At 49.8% G+C, this 14,813-nt stretch overlaps 1 protein-coding gene across 1 annotated transcript in view; it reads left to right on the forward strand.

Moving 5' to 3' along the window:
• fer1l4 (fer-1 like family member 4) overlaps window positions 1–14,813 on the forward strand; it is a 294,195-nt gene that overhangs the window by 163,824 nt on the left and 115,558 nt on the right. The window contains exons 24-26 of the mRNA XM_086005966.1: window positions 1,943–2,067; window positions 3,435–3,569; window positions 5,366–5,539. Of these exons, the coding sequence (XP_085862092.1) occupies window positions 1,943–2,067; window positions 3,435–3,569; window positions 5,366–5,539 (434 nt within the window). The remainder of the gene's footprint in view (window positions 1–1,942; window positions 2,068–3,434; window positions 3,570–5,365; window positions 5,540–14,813) is intronic.

The following is a 14,813-nucleotide window of genomic DNA, read 5'->3' on the forward strand; positions in this document are numbered from 1 at the left end:
GCGCTAACGGGAGGCGCAAAGCAACTGAATTTTCCCCCCATGACTCTATGGGGAAATTCAGTTGACTGCGCCTCCCGTTAGCGCCTTAAGAGGGCGCCAATTGGGGCGCAAAGCAACTAGAGGCCGGGCGCGGCGATGTTTGTGCCGCTCACGACATTAACTAGACATTTTGCGGCGGCGCTAAACACTACCGCCACGATCTCCTGCGCCGGCAGATTGTGACGTCAGTCGAGTGCGCAACGCCCCGATAGCGCCCCGGACCGGATATTGAGTGGCGCCCCCTGCCTTACCGCCTGCCGCTAGCAACGACAGGTTGAGGGGAGCGTTATGCTGTCAGAAAGGGACTGGGGGAGCGCTATTTTTAGGTGACCGCTTCCTGCCTTTTTTTGTCGGTGACATTTTTGCACCACGCATTCTGAGAGAGAGAGAGACTTCCGGAGAGATTCAACGCTGTGTGAAGGAGTTTTGAGTACTGAGCAGCACTTTGCAGGTTTATTTTGATTCGCCCTTCCTTGCTTCGCCAGCGCTCTGAGGTAGCGCCTCGCTCCTCGGCCTTTGCGCCTTAAGACAGGTGTGTAGCGCCTGATTTAGCGCTCCAATCACCTCCAGGGGCGATAAAAGCCAAGTTTGCTGTCGGAGGTGATAATTAGCGCCAGGTGCTAAACTTTGCGCACGGCCGATAATGGCACCCCAAATGGGGCGATGCCGAATTTTTCCCCCTATGACTCACAGACACCGAAATGGGCAGCCAAAATCAGCTCGTCTCTCTTTCCTTGCTTTTGGTTTGGTCATTTTGAACTGATTGACATCAATACAGTGTTGAGCTAATGATTTTGCACTAGTTTTTGTCTCGAGTGTCAATGATCGTAAGCACAGTTTACTACTGGTGGGTTCCACTTCAGAAGTTGTGCTAAAGTAGTTGTCGCACTCTGTAAATGTGTATGCTATGGAGAATCATTCAATATGTTTTGTTATACAAATACACACTTTCACACTTCCATCTAACTGCTGAAAGTTGTCTCCCTGCAAGAATTTGGCGCTGAAAATTAAGTCTCGGTATTTGTCCGACATCCAGTCCTGGTTGAGCCGCAATTTCCTCCAGTTAAACATCGGAGCCATTATATTTGGCCACCACCACAAACTCCCTTCCCTCACCATTGGTTCCATCACTCCCTGGCCACTGTCTCAGGCTGAACCAGACTCTTCCTAACCTCAGCGTCCAACTTGACCCTGAGATGAGTTTCCAACCCCATATCCTCTCCATCACCAAGACCGCCGACTTCCACCTCCGTAACATCACAAGTCTCCGTCCCTGCCTCAGCTCATCGGCTGAAACCCTCATCCATGGTTTTGTCGCCTCTAGACTTGACTATTCCAATGCTCTCCTGGCCAACTTCCCACCTTGCACCCTACATAAACTTAAGATCATCCAAACTGTGCTGCCTGTATCCTAACTTGCACTAAGTCCCGATCATCCATCACTCCTGTGCTCGCTGACCTACATTAGCTCCTGGTCCAGCAACACCTCGAATTTAAAATTCTCATCCTTGTTTTCAAATCCCTCCATGGCCTCGCCCCCTCCCTATCTCGCTAACCTCCTCCAGCCCTACAATCCTTTGAGATCTCTGCACTCCTCCAATTCTGGCCTCTTGTGCATTCCCATTGGCAGCTGTGTCTTCAGCTGCCTAGGCTCTAAGCTCTGGAATTCCCTTCCCAAACCTCTCCACCTCTCTCTTCTTTTAGATACTCTTTTAAAATCTACCTTTTTGACGAAGCTTTTGGTCACCTGTCCTAATGTCTCTTTCTTTGGCATGGTGTCAATTTTTTGTCCGATAACGCTTCTGTGAAATGCCTTGGGACATTTTACTACATTAAAGGGTCTATATAAATGGGAGTTGTAGTCGTGTGTTAGTGAATATCTATTATTTTTTCCTGCTCATAGACACCAGTTACTTCCAGCTGCGAGCCCATATGTACCAAGCTCGAGGTGTCCTCGCAGCCGATGACACCGGATTATCAGACCCTTTTGCAAGAGTTGTATTTTCAACTCAATGTCAATCCACCAGGGTAAGAAACTTTAATCACTTATTGATGTAATGTACACTGTTTTAATTTGATGAATTCTATCTGATGTCAGTGGAGTCTTTTGAGGTCACATTTGTTCCAAGTCAATCCTCTGGGGCAGACTCACTAATCTGAGCTAATCAGGTTTGCAGTATTCCAGGGCACAGTTGGTGATTGTGCTTCGACCCTGACTCTTTGGTGAGTTTTTGTGGCTTATTCCCATTCGGTTCCTGTAAGTCTGTCTTAATGGGCACAAGTGGTTAGCTGTACAAGCAGGACAAGTGCTGCAAAATTCATGGATTTAGCTGGTTAAACAGGAAGGATTTTGGACTTTTCAATATGGACTTTTAATGCCTGTTTTTACGGAAGACTATAAGAATGGACTTGAAACTCTGGATTACTGGTAACAGAGTGGAATTCAGTTCAAAGTGCCAACAACAAAGGGAAGAGCAGAACTGCCAGGTTGGCCAAAATCAGAGTGCATGATGGTCTTTGCTGTCTGCCCAGGATGTTAGAAGTTCAAACGGTACGATGGATATTATTCTTGCTTCAAGCTGCCTGTGAGAGAGAAAGAGTTGCTGTACTTTTGAAGGCCATTGACCACTAACAACAAGAGATAAATCCAAAGTTAGAGATCAGACAGCTGTCTGCTGGACCTCGAACTGTGCGAAACTGTTGGAAACGTGAGCAGGCTGTTCTGCCCAGTAAAAGACTTGGGAAAAGTAGATAGAAATACAGCCATTTCTGGAAGGTGCAGAAGAAGCAGGCCTTCATCTCCTGAACTGATCGTTCTGAGTATTGAGTTGCACACCATCTTTATCTGGAAAACTGTCATGTCTTTATGTTGATATAATTATTTAGAAAGTGTATTGGTTTCTTTTCATTCTTACTTTTCGTACCCTAAAGAGTTACAAACTCTGTGAGCTCCAGCAGTAACAGGTCTCTCAGCCTCGGCTTGTCATCCTGCCTCTACGTTTTCAGAGTTTAGGTAAGTGGCTGTGTCCCTAACAGAGTGTACAGTCCAGATCAGGCAATATCTGTGTGAACTCCTCAGTCTTTTGGTTTAGAGATGCTTGAGCAAGCAAGATATGGTTAGTAATATGTAAGATATGGAATTAATACAGAGGCGCGAGTATTTTCAGCAGCATGATTGCCCATGGCTGCATTTGCTTATTGTTTTCCATTTAACAGTTCCTGGTTTTTGCTGCTCATCACAGACCAATAAACCCCGTAGACGTCTCTAGTTGAGTTGCATGATTTGGGATTTATCTCACTGAGCAACACGGGACTGCTGTAGTTTCAGTATATTACACGGTCATTGAAATGCAGAATTCATAGCAGATTTTACTTTCTCTTCAATTCTTCCACAGTGTCTGGAAGAAACACTTTCCCCAAAGTGGTCCGAGATGTTGCTGTTTGATCAAATCCTGATAGAGGGAAGTAAAGAGGAACTGAAGAACGACCCCCCCATAATCATCATCAATATCTTCGACTATGACAGCTTTGTGAGTCGTAGCCTCGTGCAATTTCAGAAAAGACTAACAGCAGAGTTGTCACTAGGATAAAATAATAATGCTGGTGGATGACATTTTGTACTACCCCTTGAACTGTGAATAACACCCAGCTGTACAATAATAGATTTTGTACTGCTGTATCAGTATTGAGTTTGGAGAGAGCACTTTGGACACTTTGAACTGGGTAACAAGGGGTAACAGTACTGGTGGGTACAGGTCTGTCACTGTATAACACTGGGGTACAGTACTGGTGGGTACAGGTCTGGCACTGTATAACACTGGCGTACAGTACTGGTGGGTACAGGTCTGTCACTGTATAACACTGGGGTACAGTACCAGTGGGTACAGGTCTGTCACTGTATAACACTGGGGTACAGGTCTGTCACTGTATAACACTGGGGTACAGTACTGGTGGGTACAGGTCTGTCACTGGATAACACTGGGGTATAGTACTGGTGGGTACAGGTCTGTCACTGGATAACACTGGGGTACAGTACTGGTGGGTACAGGTCTGTCACTGTATAACACGGGTACAGTACTGGTGGGTACAGGTCTGTCACTGTATAACACTGGGGTACAGTACTGGTGGGTACAGGTCTGTCACTAACACTGGGGTACAGGTCTGTCACTGTAACACTGGGGTACAGTACTGGTGGGTATAGGTCTGTCACTGTATAACACTGGGGTACAGTACTGGTGGGTATAGGTCTGTCACTATAACACTGGGGTACAGTACTGGTGGGTACAGGTCTGTCACTGTATAACACTGGGGTACAGTACTGGTGGGTACAGGTCTGTCACTAACACTGGGGTACAGTACTGGTGGGTACAGGTCTGTCACTGTATAACACTGGGGTACAGTACTGGTGGGTACAGGTCAGTCCCTGTATAACACTGGGATACAGTACTGGTGGGTGCAGGTCTGTCACTGTATAACACTGGGGTACAGTACTGGTGGGTACAGGTCAGTCCCTGTATAACACTGGGGTACAGTACTGGGGGGACAGGTCTGTCACTGTATAACACTAGGATACAGTACTGGTGGGTACAGGTCTGTCACTGTATAACACTGGGGTACAGTACTGGTGGGTACAGGTCTGTCACTAACACTGGGGTACAGTACTGGTGGGTACAGGTCTGTCACTGTATAACACTGGGGTACAGTACTGGTGGGTACAGGTCAGTCCCTGTATAACACTGGGATACAGTACTGGTGGGTGCAGGTCTGTCACTGTATAACACTGGGGTACAGTACTGGTGGGTACAGGTCAATCCCTGTATAACACTGGGGTACAGTACTGGGGGGACAGGTCTGTCACTGTATAACACTAGGATACAGTACTGGTGGGTACAGGTCTGTCACTGTATAACACTGGGGTACAGTACTGGTGGGTACAGGTCTGTCACTGTATAACACTGGGATACAGTACTGGTGGGTGCAGGTCTGTCACTGTATAACACTGGGATACAGTACTGGTGGGTGCAGGTCTGTCACTGTATAACACTGGGGTACAGTACTGGTGGGTAGTATTCTCCCAATGTTGGTGGCAGTTTTTCTAGGTGAAAAATTAAGGTTAACGCTCTCGCCCTCCTTCCCATGACCTCCACCTGGCCCTTGCACAGTCATGTGCTGAGATTGGGAAGTGGGCTGAATGGGGAATTGCAAATCTACGATTTTGTGATACAGCCGTACTGCATTTTGGTTCCGTGACAAAATTGGACCAGGAAATATTGATGCAATGAATTTTGGAATTAATCAGAGTCTGATATCTTTTTTTAAAACACAGGGTGGCCCAGAGTTCCTCGGCCGAGCTTTTGCAGCTCCCAGCATTAAGCTGCAGGAGGACGCATACGTGAGACCTTCCTTAATGTTTCACGACATTTACAAAGGCCAGACAATGGGTGGAGAACTGCTGGCGGCTTTTGAACTGATAGAACTTGATTACAGTGGATATGGAGAGGTAGGAAAAGCAAACATTCTCAGATTATTAACTTTGGTCTTTGTAGCAAATTAACAGCAGACACCAGTCAACTTCCTGCTGATTGTCCAGCAAGGACCACCCATTAAAGCACGCCCACCTCTCTCTCCATTCAACTTACATCAGTTGTGGGCAAAATGCTGGAGTCCATCATTAAGGATGAAATAGCGGAGCACTTAGCAAATGGGGACAGGATAGGACAGAGTCAACATGGATTTACAAAGGGTAAATCGTGCTTGACTAATCTATTGGAATTTTTTGAGGGAGTAACTGGTAGAATAGATGGGGGAGAGCCAGTAGATGTGGTGTACCTGGACTTCCAAAAGGCCTTCGATAAGGTCCCACATAAAAGATTAGCATGGAAAATTGAGGCTCATGGGATAAAGGGGAAAGTTTTGGCGTGGATAGGGAACTGGCTGTCAGATAGAAAACAGAGAGTTGGAATAAACGGCTCATTTTCTGAATGGCAGGCAGTAACAAGTGGGGTACCACAGGGATCTGTCCTGGGCCCCCAGCTGTTCACAATTTACATTAATGACCTGGATCAGGGAGTCGGATGCAGCATTTCCAAATTTGCAGACGACACTAAACTAGGAGGTGGGGTGGGCTCAGAGGAAGAGACCAGGAAGCTCCAGAGCGATTTGGACAGACTGGGCGATTGGGCGGATAAATGGCAGATGCACTATAATGTGGACAAGTGCGAAGTTATCCACCTTGGGTGCAGGAACGGGAGGGCAAATTATTATTTAAATGGCAATAGATTGGGAGAGGGGGAAGTACAGAGAGACCTGGGTGTTCTTGTACACCAGTCACTGAAGGCGAGCATGCAGGTGCAACAGGCGGTCAAGAAGGCAAACGGTATGCTGGCCTTCATAGCAAAAGGGTTAGAATACAGGAACAGGGATACCTTGCTGCAGCTGTACAGGGCACTGGTGAGACCACACCTCGAGTACTGTGTACAGTTTTGGTCGCCTCATCTGAGGAAGGATGTTCTTGCCATGGAGGGGGTGCAGCGGCGATTCACCAGGCTGATACCAGGAATGGCGGGAATGACCTATGAGGAGAGACTATGTAGTTTAGGGATGTACACACTGGAGTTTAGAAGATTGAGAGGGGACCTCATAGAAGTGTATAAAATTCTGACAGGTCTAGACAGACTGGATGCAGAAGGAATGTTTCCCTTGGCGGGTGAGAACAGAACTAGAGGACATAATTTAAGGATAAGGGCTAAACCATTTAGGACAGAGATGAGGGGGAATTTCTTCACTCAGAGAGTGGTGAACCTGTGGAACTCATTGCCACAGAGGGCAGTGTACGCCAGCTCATTAAATATATTTAAGAGGGAATTAGATATATTTCTACGGGCAAAAGGGGTTAAGGGTTACGGAGAGAAGGCGGGGACGGGATACTGAATTAAAGGATCAGCCATGATCTCATTAAATGGCGGAGCAGGCACGAAGGGCCGAATGGCCTACTCCTGCTCCTATCTTCTATGTATCTATGTATCTATGTAACTCCTACTGGAACCCCTTCAGACTGACTCCTGTTCTGTTCACAGCACTGAGCGTTTGATCAAAGTCATCAAAGGTATTCTGTGTGACTGTGACCATGATGTGTTATTTCTCCTCAACTTCTCTACAGTCTTTGATGCGGTTAACCAAAGCTTCAGTGCCGCACTGAGGGAGTGCTGCACTGATTGAGGGAGTGCTGCACTGTTGGAGGGGCAGTACTGAGGGAGCGCTGCACTGTCGGAGGGGCAGTACTGAGGGAGCGCTGCACTGTCGGAGGGGCAGTACTGAGGGAGCGCTGCACTGTCGGAGGGGCAGTACTGAGGGAGCGCTGCACTGTCGGAGGGGCAGTACTGAGGGAACGCCGCACTGTCAGAGGGGCCATTCTGAGGGCATGCTGCACTGTTGGAGGGTCAGTTTCTTGATATCACGTGGAGTGGATCGAATTGGCTGAAGACTGGCTTCTGTAATGGTGGGGACCTCAGGAAGAGGTTACACCTTGATTACACGTCTATTTTACAAGTTTATTAATTTCTTAATTTCTTCCTGAATTTTGTTGCAGTCTTCCTCTATATTAAGTACACCCCCCGATTTGGTGTTGTCCAAAAATTTGGAAATTGTACTTCCAATTCCCGGGTAAGTAGTGAACATCAGTGGTCCCAGCACCGATTCTTGTGGAACACCACTTCCCACCTTTTGCCAGTCTGAGTAACTACCTTTAACCCTACTCTCTCTTTTAAGTTTTGTAGCCAGCTTGCTATCGATTCTGCTACTTGTCCCCTGATTCCACACTGTGCAGTCATCAGCGAACATCCCCACTTCTGAACTTATGATGGAGGGAAGGTCATTGATGAAGCAGCTGAAGATGGTTGGGCCTAGGACACTGCCCTGAGGAACTCCTGCAGCGATGTCCTGGAGCTGTGATGATTGACCTTCAACCACCACAACCATCTTCCTTTGTGCTAGGCATGACTCCAGCCAGTGGAGAGTTTTCCCCCCGATTCCCATTTACTTCAGTTTTACGAGGGCTCCTTGATGCCACACTCAGTCAAATGCTGCCTTGATGCCGAGGGCAGTCATTCTCACCTCCCCTCTAGAATTCAGCTCTTTTGTCCATGTTTGGACCAAGGCTGTAATGAGGTCTGGAGCCGAGTGGTCCTGGCGGAACCCAAACTGGGCATCAGTGAGCAGGTTATTGGTGAGTAAGTGCTGCTTGATAGCACTGTCAATGACACCTTCCATCACTTTGCTGATGATTGATTGTAGACTGATGGGGCAGTAATTGGCCGGATTGGTTTTGTCCTGCTTTTTGTGGACAGGACATACCTGAGCAGTTTTCCATATTGTCTGATAGATGCCAGTGTTAAAGCTGTACTGGAACAACTTGGCTAGAGGCGCGGCTAGTTCTGGAGCACAAGTCTTCAGCACGACAGCCGGGATGTTGTCTGGGCCGACAGCCTTTGCGTATCACGTGGAGTGAATCGAATTGGCTGAAGACTGGTTTCTGTGGTGGTGGGGACCTCCAGGAGGAGGCCGATATTACATAAGATATGCGGCACAGAAACAGCCCAACCAGTCCATGCCAGTGTTTATGCTCCACACGAGCCTTCTCCTGTCTTTCCTCATCTAAATCTATCAGCATAACCCTTTATTCCCTTTTCCCTCATGCTTGTCCAGCCTCCCCTTAAATGCATCGATACTATTTGCTTCAACCACTCCCTGTGGTAGCGAGTTCCACATTCTCACCACTCTTTGGGTAAAGAAGTTTCTTCTGAATTCCCTATTGGATTTCTTTGGTGACTATCTTATATTGATGGCCTCTAGTTATGCTCTTCCCCACAAGTGGAAACACTCTCCCTGTATCCACTCTATCAAAACCTTTCATAATTTTAAAGACCTCAGTCTTTTTTCAAGAGAAAAGAGACCCAGCCTTTTCATCCTTTCCTGATATGTATACCCTTGCATTTCTGGTATCATCTTTGTAAATCTTCTCTGCACCTTCTCCAGTTCCTCTATATCCATTTTATAGTATGGCGACCAGAACTGTACGCAGTACTCCAAGTGTGGTCTAACCAAGGCTCGATACATGTTTAGCATAACTTCCCTACTTTTGATTCTATCTTCTTCTTCTTTGGCAGTCTCTCGGAACCGAGGATGACTTGCTTCCACATTAAAAATGAGTTTGCAGGTGACTGATTAGTCCAATGCGGGACTGATGCGCCATCAATTACTCCAAAGACTGAGGTTAAACGAGTAACAACCAGGCTTTTATTAACTAAAGAATGAAGGTCTTGTCTCGAGTGGTCGACCCGTCCAGAATACTAAGGGACTGGGAGGTAGTCACTTATATACCTGGAATAGTGGGAGGAGTCGGCCGAGGCATGTCCAGACCTGTACCTAGTGGAATACACATACACTTACAGACAGGTATAACAGTGGTTTACCACATTCACCCCTTGTTTAAAAATGAGTCCGGCGGGGTGAAGTGTATTTAAAAGTTCGTGTATTGGAGTCTCTCCGGAGGTCTTATCTGCCGCTGTGATCGACGTGGCGACGGCAGGGGTGGTGGAGCTTCCGGTGTCGCGTCCCGTGTAGGCTGGTGCACTGGAGTGTAGTCCTCGTGGGTGACGGGCTCAGGCGTGCCGGCTGCTGGGGTTGGATATCGGGTCGTGGGGGGGGGGGTGGTAATGGGTAGTGGGTTACAGCGGTCCCCGAGGGTGCGAGGTCTCGTATGGAGACTGTGTCCTCCCGCCCGTCCGGGTACGCAATGTAAGCGTACTGGGGGTTGGCGTGGAGGAGGTCGACCCTCTCGACCAGGGGGTCCGTTTTATTGGTCCTCACGTGTCTTCTCAGTAGTACCGGCCCTGGGGACGTCAGCCATGGCGGTAACGATGTCCCCGATGTGGACTTCCTTGGGAAGACAAACATTTTCTCGTGAGGGGTGGCATTGGTGGCAGTGCAGAGCAGTGACCGAATCGAGTGGAGCGCATCGGGGAGCACCTCCTGCCAGCGGGAGGTCGGAAGGCACCTAGACTTTAAGGCTAGCAGGGCGGCCTTCCAAACTGTCGCATTCTCTCTTTCCACCTGTCCGTTCCCCCGGGGGTTTTAACTGGTGGTCCTGCTTGTGGCTATACCCCTAGCGAGCAGGTACTGGCGGAGTTCGTCGCTCATAAACGATGAGCCCCGGTCGCTATGGATATAGCTGGGGAAACCGAACAGGGTGAAGAGGCTGTTCAGACATTTAATGACCGTGGCACTGGTCATGTCCGGGCAGGGGATAGCGAACGGGAAACGGGAGTACTCGTCAATGATGTTGAGGAAGTACACATTGCGGTCGGAGGAGGGGAGAGGCCCTTTAAAATCGACGCTCAGGCGTTCGAAAGGGCGAGTGGCTTTTATCAGGTGGGCTGTGTCTGGTCTATAAAAGTGCGGTTTGCACTCAGCGCAGACTTGGCAGTTCTTGGTCATGGTCCTGACCTCCTCGATGGAGTAAGGCAGGTTGCGGGCCTTGATGAAGTGGAAGAACCTGGTGACCCCCGGGTGGCAGAGGTCATTGTGGAGGGCCCTCAGCCTATCGATCTGCGCGCTGGCGCAGGTGCCACGCGATACGGCATCTGGGGGTTCATTGAGCTTCCCAGGCCGGTACAAGATCTCGTAATTGTAGGTGGAAAGTTCGATTCTCCACCTCAAGATCTTGTCATTTTTGATTTTGCCCCTCTGCTTGTTGTTGAACATAAAAGCAACTGAACGCTGGTCAGTGAGCAGGGTAAATCGTTTTCCGGCCAGGTAGTGCCTCCAATGGCGCACAGCCTCCACAATGGCCTGGGCCTCCTTCTCGACCGTGGAGTGTCTGGTCTCCGGGCCCTGGAGGGTTCGTGAGAAGAAGGCCACAGGTCTCCCCGCCTGATTAAGGGTGGCGGCCAGGGCAAAGTCGGACACGTCGCTTTCCACCTGGAAGGGGATGGATTCGTCCACTGCGTGCATGGTGGCTTTGGCAATGTCCTCCTTGATACGGTGGAAGGCCAAGCGGGCCTCTGCCGTCAGGGGAAAAGAGGTGGACTTGATCAGCGGACGGGCTTTGTCTGCATAGTAGGGGACCCACTGAGCGTAGTAGGAAAAAAACCCTAGGCACCTCTTCAGAGCTTTTAGGCAGTGGGGCAGTGGGAGTTCCATAAGGAGACGCATCCGGTCCGGGTCGGGACCGATGACCCTGTGTTCCACAACACAGCCAAGGATGGCGAGGCGGTCTGTGCGGAATATCCACTTCTCCTTGTTATATGTCAGGTTCAGGAGTTGGGCGGTGTGGAGGAATTTCTCGAGGTTTGCGTCATGGTCCTGCAAGTCATGGCCGCAGATGGTCACATTGTCTAGGTAAGGGAAAGTGGCCTGCAGCGCGTTTTGATCGACCATCCGGTCCATCTCCCTTTGGAAGACGGAGACCCCGTTAGTAACGCCAAAGGGAACCCTAAGGAAGTGATAGAGGCGGCCGTTTGCCTCAAAAGCAGTATACTGGTGGTCTTCAGGGCGGATGGGGAGCTGGTGGTATGCTGATTTCAGGTCAATGGTCGAAAAGACGCGATACTGCGCGATCAGGTTGACCATGTCAGCTATGCGGGGGAGTGGGTAGGCGTCCAGCAGGGTGTAGCGGTTTATTGTTTGGCTGTAGTCGATGACTAGGCGTTGTTTTTCGCCGGTCTTAACGACCACAACCTGGGCTCGCCAGGGGCTGGAGCTGCCCTCAATAATCCCCTCCTTCAGGAGCCGCTCCACTTCGGTTTTGATGAAAACCCTGTCCCCGGCACTGTATCGCCTGCTCTTTGTGGCGATGGGCTTACAGTCGGGGGTGAGGTTAGCAAACAGTGGGGGGGGTGGGACTCTGAGTGTGGAGAGGTTGCAGCTGGTGCGCGGCGGGCAATTTGGAGGCTGCTGGCTGCGGACTGTGAGTGGGGGGAGGGGGCCACCGTACGCCATCGTAACGCTTTTGAGGTGGCACTGGAAATCCAACCCCAGTAGAACGGCAGCGCAGAGGTCGGGCAGGACCAGGAATTTAAAATTATTGAACACAGTCCCGTCTACTACTAGTGTCACCACGCAGTAGCCGCCAATGTCCGCTGACTGGGACTCGGAGGCCATAGAAATCCGCTGGTGCGCAGGCAGGACTGGGAGAGAGCAACGCCGCACCGTGTCGGGGTGGATGAAGCTCTCTGTGCTCCCGGAGTCAAAAAGGCAGTTTATTGCATGGCCGTTTACCTTAACGTCCATTTTGGACCGAGCTAGTTGGTGCGGTCTCGTTTGGTCCAGCGTAACAGAGGCCAGCGTAGGGGTCGGTGTGTCGCTGCGGGTATCGGATGGGGGGGGGTTGGCGGCCTGCTGCATCCCGGCTGGTGTCCAAGATGGCGGCGTCCATGATTCCCATGTGGCTGGAGTCGTCCAAGATGGATGCTGCTGCTGCGGTGGTTCGCACATGACTGGGGAGGCCCAAGATGGCGGCCCGCACGGCCCACACGCGGCGCTGTTGGGGGCCCAAGATGGCGGCTCGCACGGCCCACACGCGGCGCTGCTGGCGTTCGGGGTGGCTTTGGCCTTGCAGACGCTGGCGTAGTGTCCCTTTTTCCCGCAGCCCGAGCAGGTCGCATTCTTCGCCGGGCAGCGCGCTCTGGGGTGTTTGGCCTGGCCACAGAAGTAGCATTTCTGGCCTTGGGATACTGCTGTCTGGCTTTGGGACACTGCTGCGGTAGTTGGGCCGTCGTTGGGCTGTGGCTGGGGTGGCACGGTGCTATGGGGCTGTCCTACCGTGTCCCAGGTTGTCGTTCCCCGTGGCGTCCACGGTGCAGAGGAGTAGGCATCCATGCCCCGGTAGGCTGCGTCCAGCGTTAGTGCAATTTCGGAGGCTTTGTCGAGGGTGAGGTCACTCTGCTCCAGCAGTCGCTGTCGGGTGTAGTTGGACCTGTGGCCCGCTACGAAGGCATCCCGGATTAGTTCCTCCGTGTACGTAGTGGGCGTTACTGCCTTACACCCACAGGCCCGGCCAAGCACGGACAGAGCTTGGAGGTATTCCTCAGTCGATTCCCCAGGTTGTTGCTTGCGACTCCCCAGTAGGTGCCTGGCGTATACTTCGTTCACAGGGCGCGTGTACTTGGTCTTGAGGAGCTGGAGGGCGGCTGTGTACGAGGTCGCGTCCCGGATGACTGAGTACACTTGGTGGTTCACCTTGGAGATCAGGACAGACAGTTTGTTCGCATCCGTTACGACCGCAGTGGAGGCAGTCAGGAATGTCTCGAAGCACATGAGCCAGTGAGCAAACTTGGTGGAAGCGTCCGCTTCCTGACTGTCCAGGTCCAGGCATGCTGGTGTGAGGATCTTCTCCATTATAAAAAATTTAGTTAATAAAATTGATGCACCATCAATTATTCAAAAGACTGAGGTTAAGCGAGTAACAACCAGGCTTTTATTAACTAAAGAATGAAGGTCTTGTCTCGAGTGGTCGACCCGTCCAGAATACTAAGGGACTGGGAGGTAGTCACTTATATACCTGGAATAGTGGGAGGAGTCAGCGAGGCATGTCCAGACCTGTACCTAGTGGAATACACATACACTTACAGACAGGTATAACAGTGGTTTACCACAGGGACCTACAGTCTCTGTCACAGGTGGGGCAGATGGTGGTTGAAGGGGCGGGTGGGTGGGGTGCTTGGGTTGATGTGCGCTCCTTGCGCTGCCTGCGCTTGGCTTCCGCTTGCTCCCGCGAAGAGACTCGAGGTGTTCAGCGCCTTCCTGGATGCTTCTCCTCCACTTTGTGCGGTCTTGGGCCAGGGATTCCCAGGTGTCGGTGGGGATGTTACACTTTTTCAAGGAGGCTTTGAGGGTGTCCTTGAAGCGTTTCCTCTGCCCACCTGGGGCTCTCTTGCCGTGTCGGAGCTCTGAGTAGAGCGCTTGTTTTGGGAGTCTCGTATCGGGCATGCGGACAATGTGGCCCGTCTGCATATTTCTTCCTCCACTGAAGGGATAATTACTAGCCTTAGCCCTTTTCGGGCTACCCCGAATCAGGTGTATTCCCCAGACATTCACCTTCAACTAAAATTAGAGATAGCCAAATTCTATAAAATGCTTAATTGGGTCTAAAGGTCCAGGCTATCTCTCCCTAAAGGAAAGGAATGACTTGAAGATGTTACCATCCTCCAGATAGCACTTTTAATAAGTTAAACTAGAGTGTAACCTTCCGGATATTATGAGGGTCCGGAAAACCCCCCCAGAATTCTGCAACTCCTCACAAAAGAATGTACAGAGATTGAGTTTGCGAGTTTGATACAGAAATACTATTTGAGACAATTCTAAAAATATATAGATTTATTAAAGAACCGACATGCAGCTAACAGCTGGTGATTCAATCGCAACTTTAACAGTTCAAAATACAAATAGCTTACAATTCTTATTCTCAGAGATCCTTATTCTCAAATCTTAACTTCATTACATTTTTACATTTCGTACTTATTTCTAATCCAGGATATCCACCAATATCAAATCAAAGTACCTTTTGATCCCCAAGACTCAGACTTAAAAACTTACAGAGCCTGCCTCTGAAGAGTGAGAGAATCACTTGCCCCTTTCAGCGACTTCTGGCTTCCTATCTGAAAGTTCTATATTTTATAATCTTTCTCAGTGGTATATCCTTTGAAGTTTTCTGCTGGTGTAAGCTAATTACCTCTAGTCATATTTCTGTTGACTTCTTTCTACTCTTACTATCAATT

This window comes from Somniosus microcephalus, chromosome 13, assembly GCF_052327205.1.
Source record: "Somniosus microcephalus isolate GS21.2 chromosome 13, FLI_Smic_1.0, whole genome shotgun sequence".
In the NCBI taxonomy this organism is placed as follows: Eukaryota; Metazoa; Chordata; class Chondrichthyes; order Squaliformes; family Somniosidae; genus Somniosus; species Somniosus microcephalus.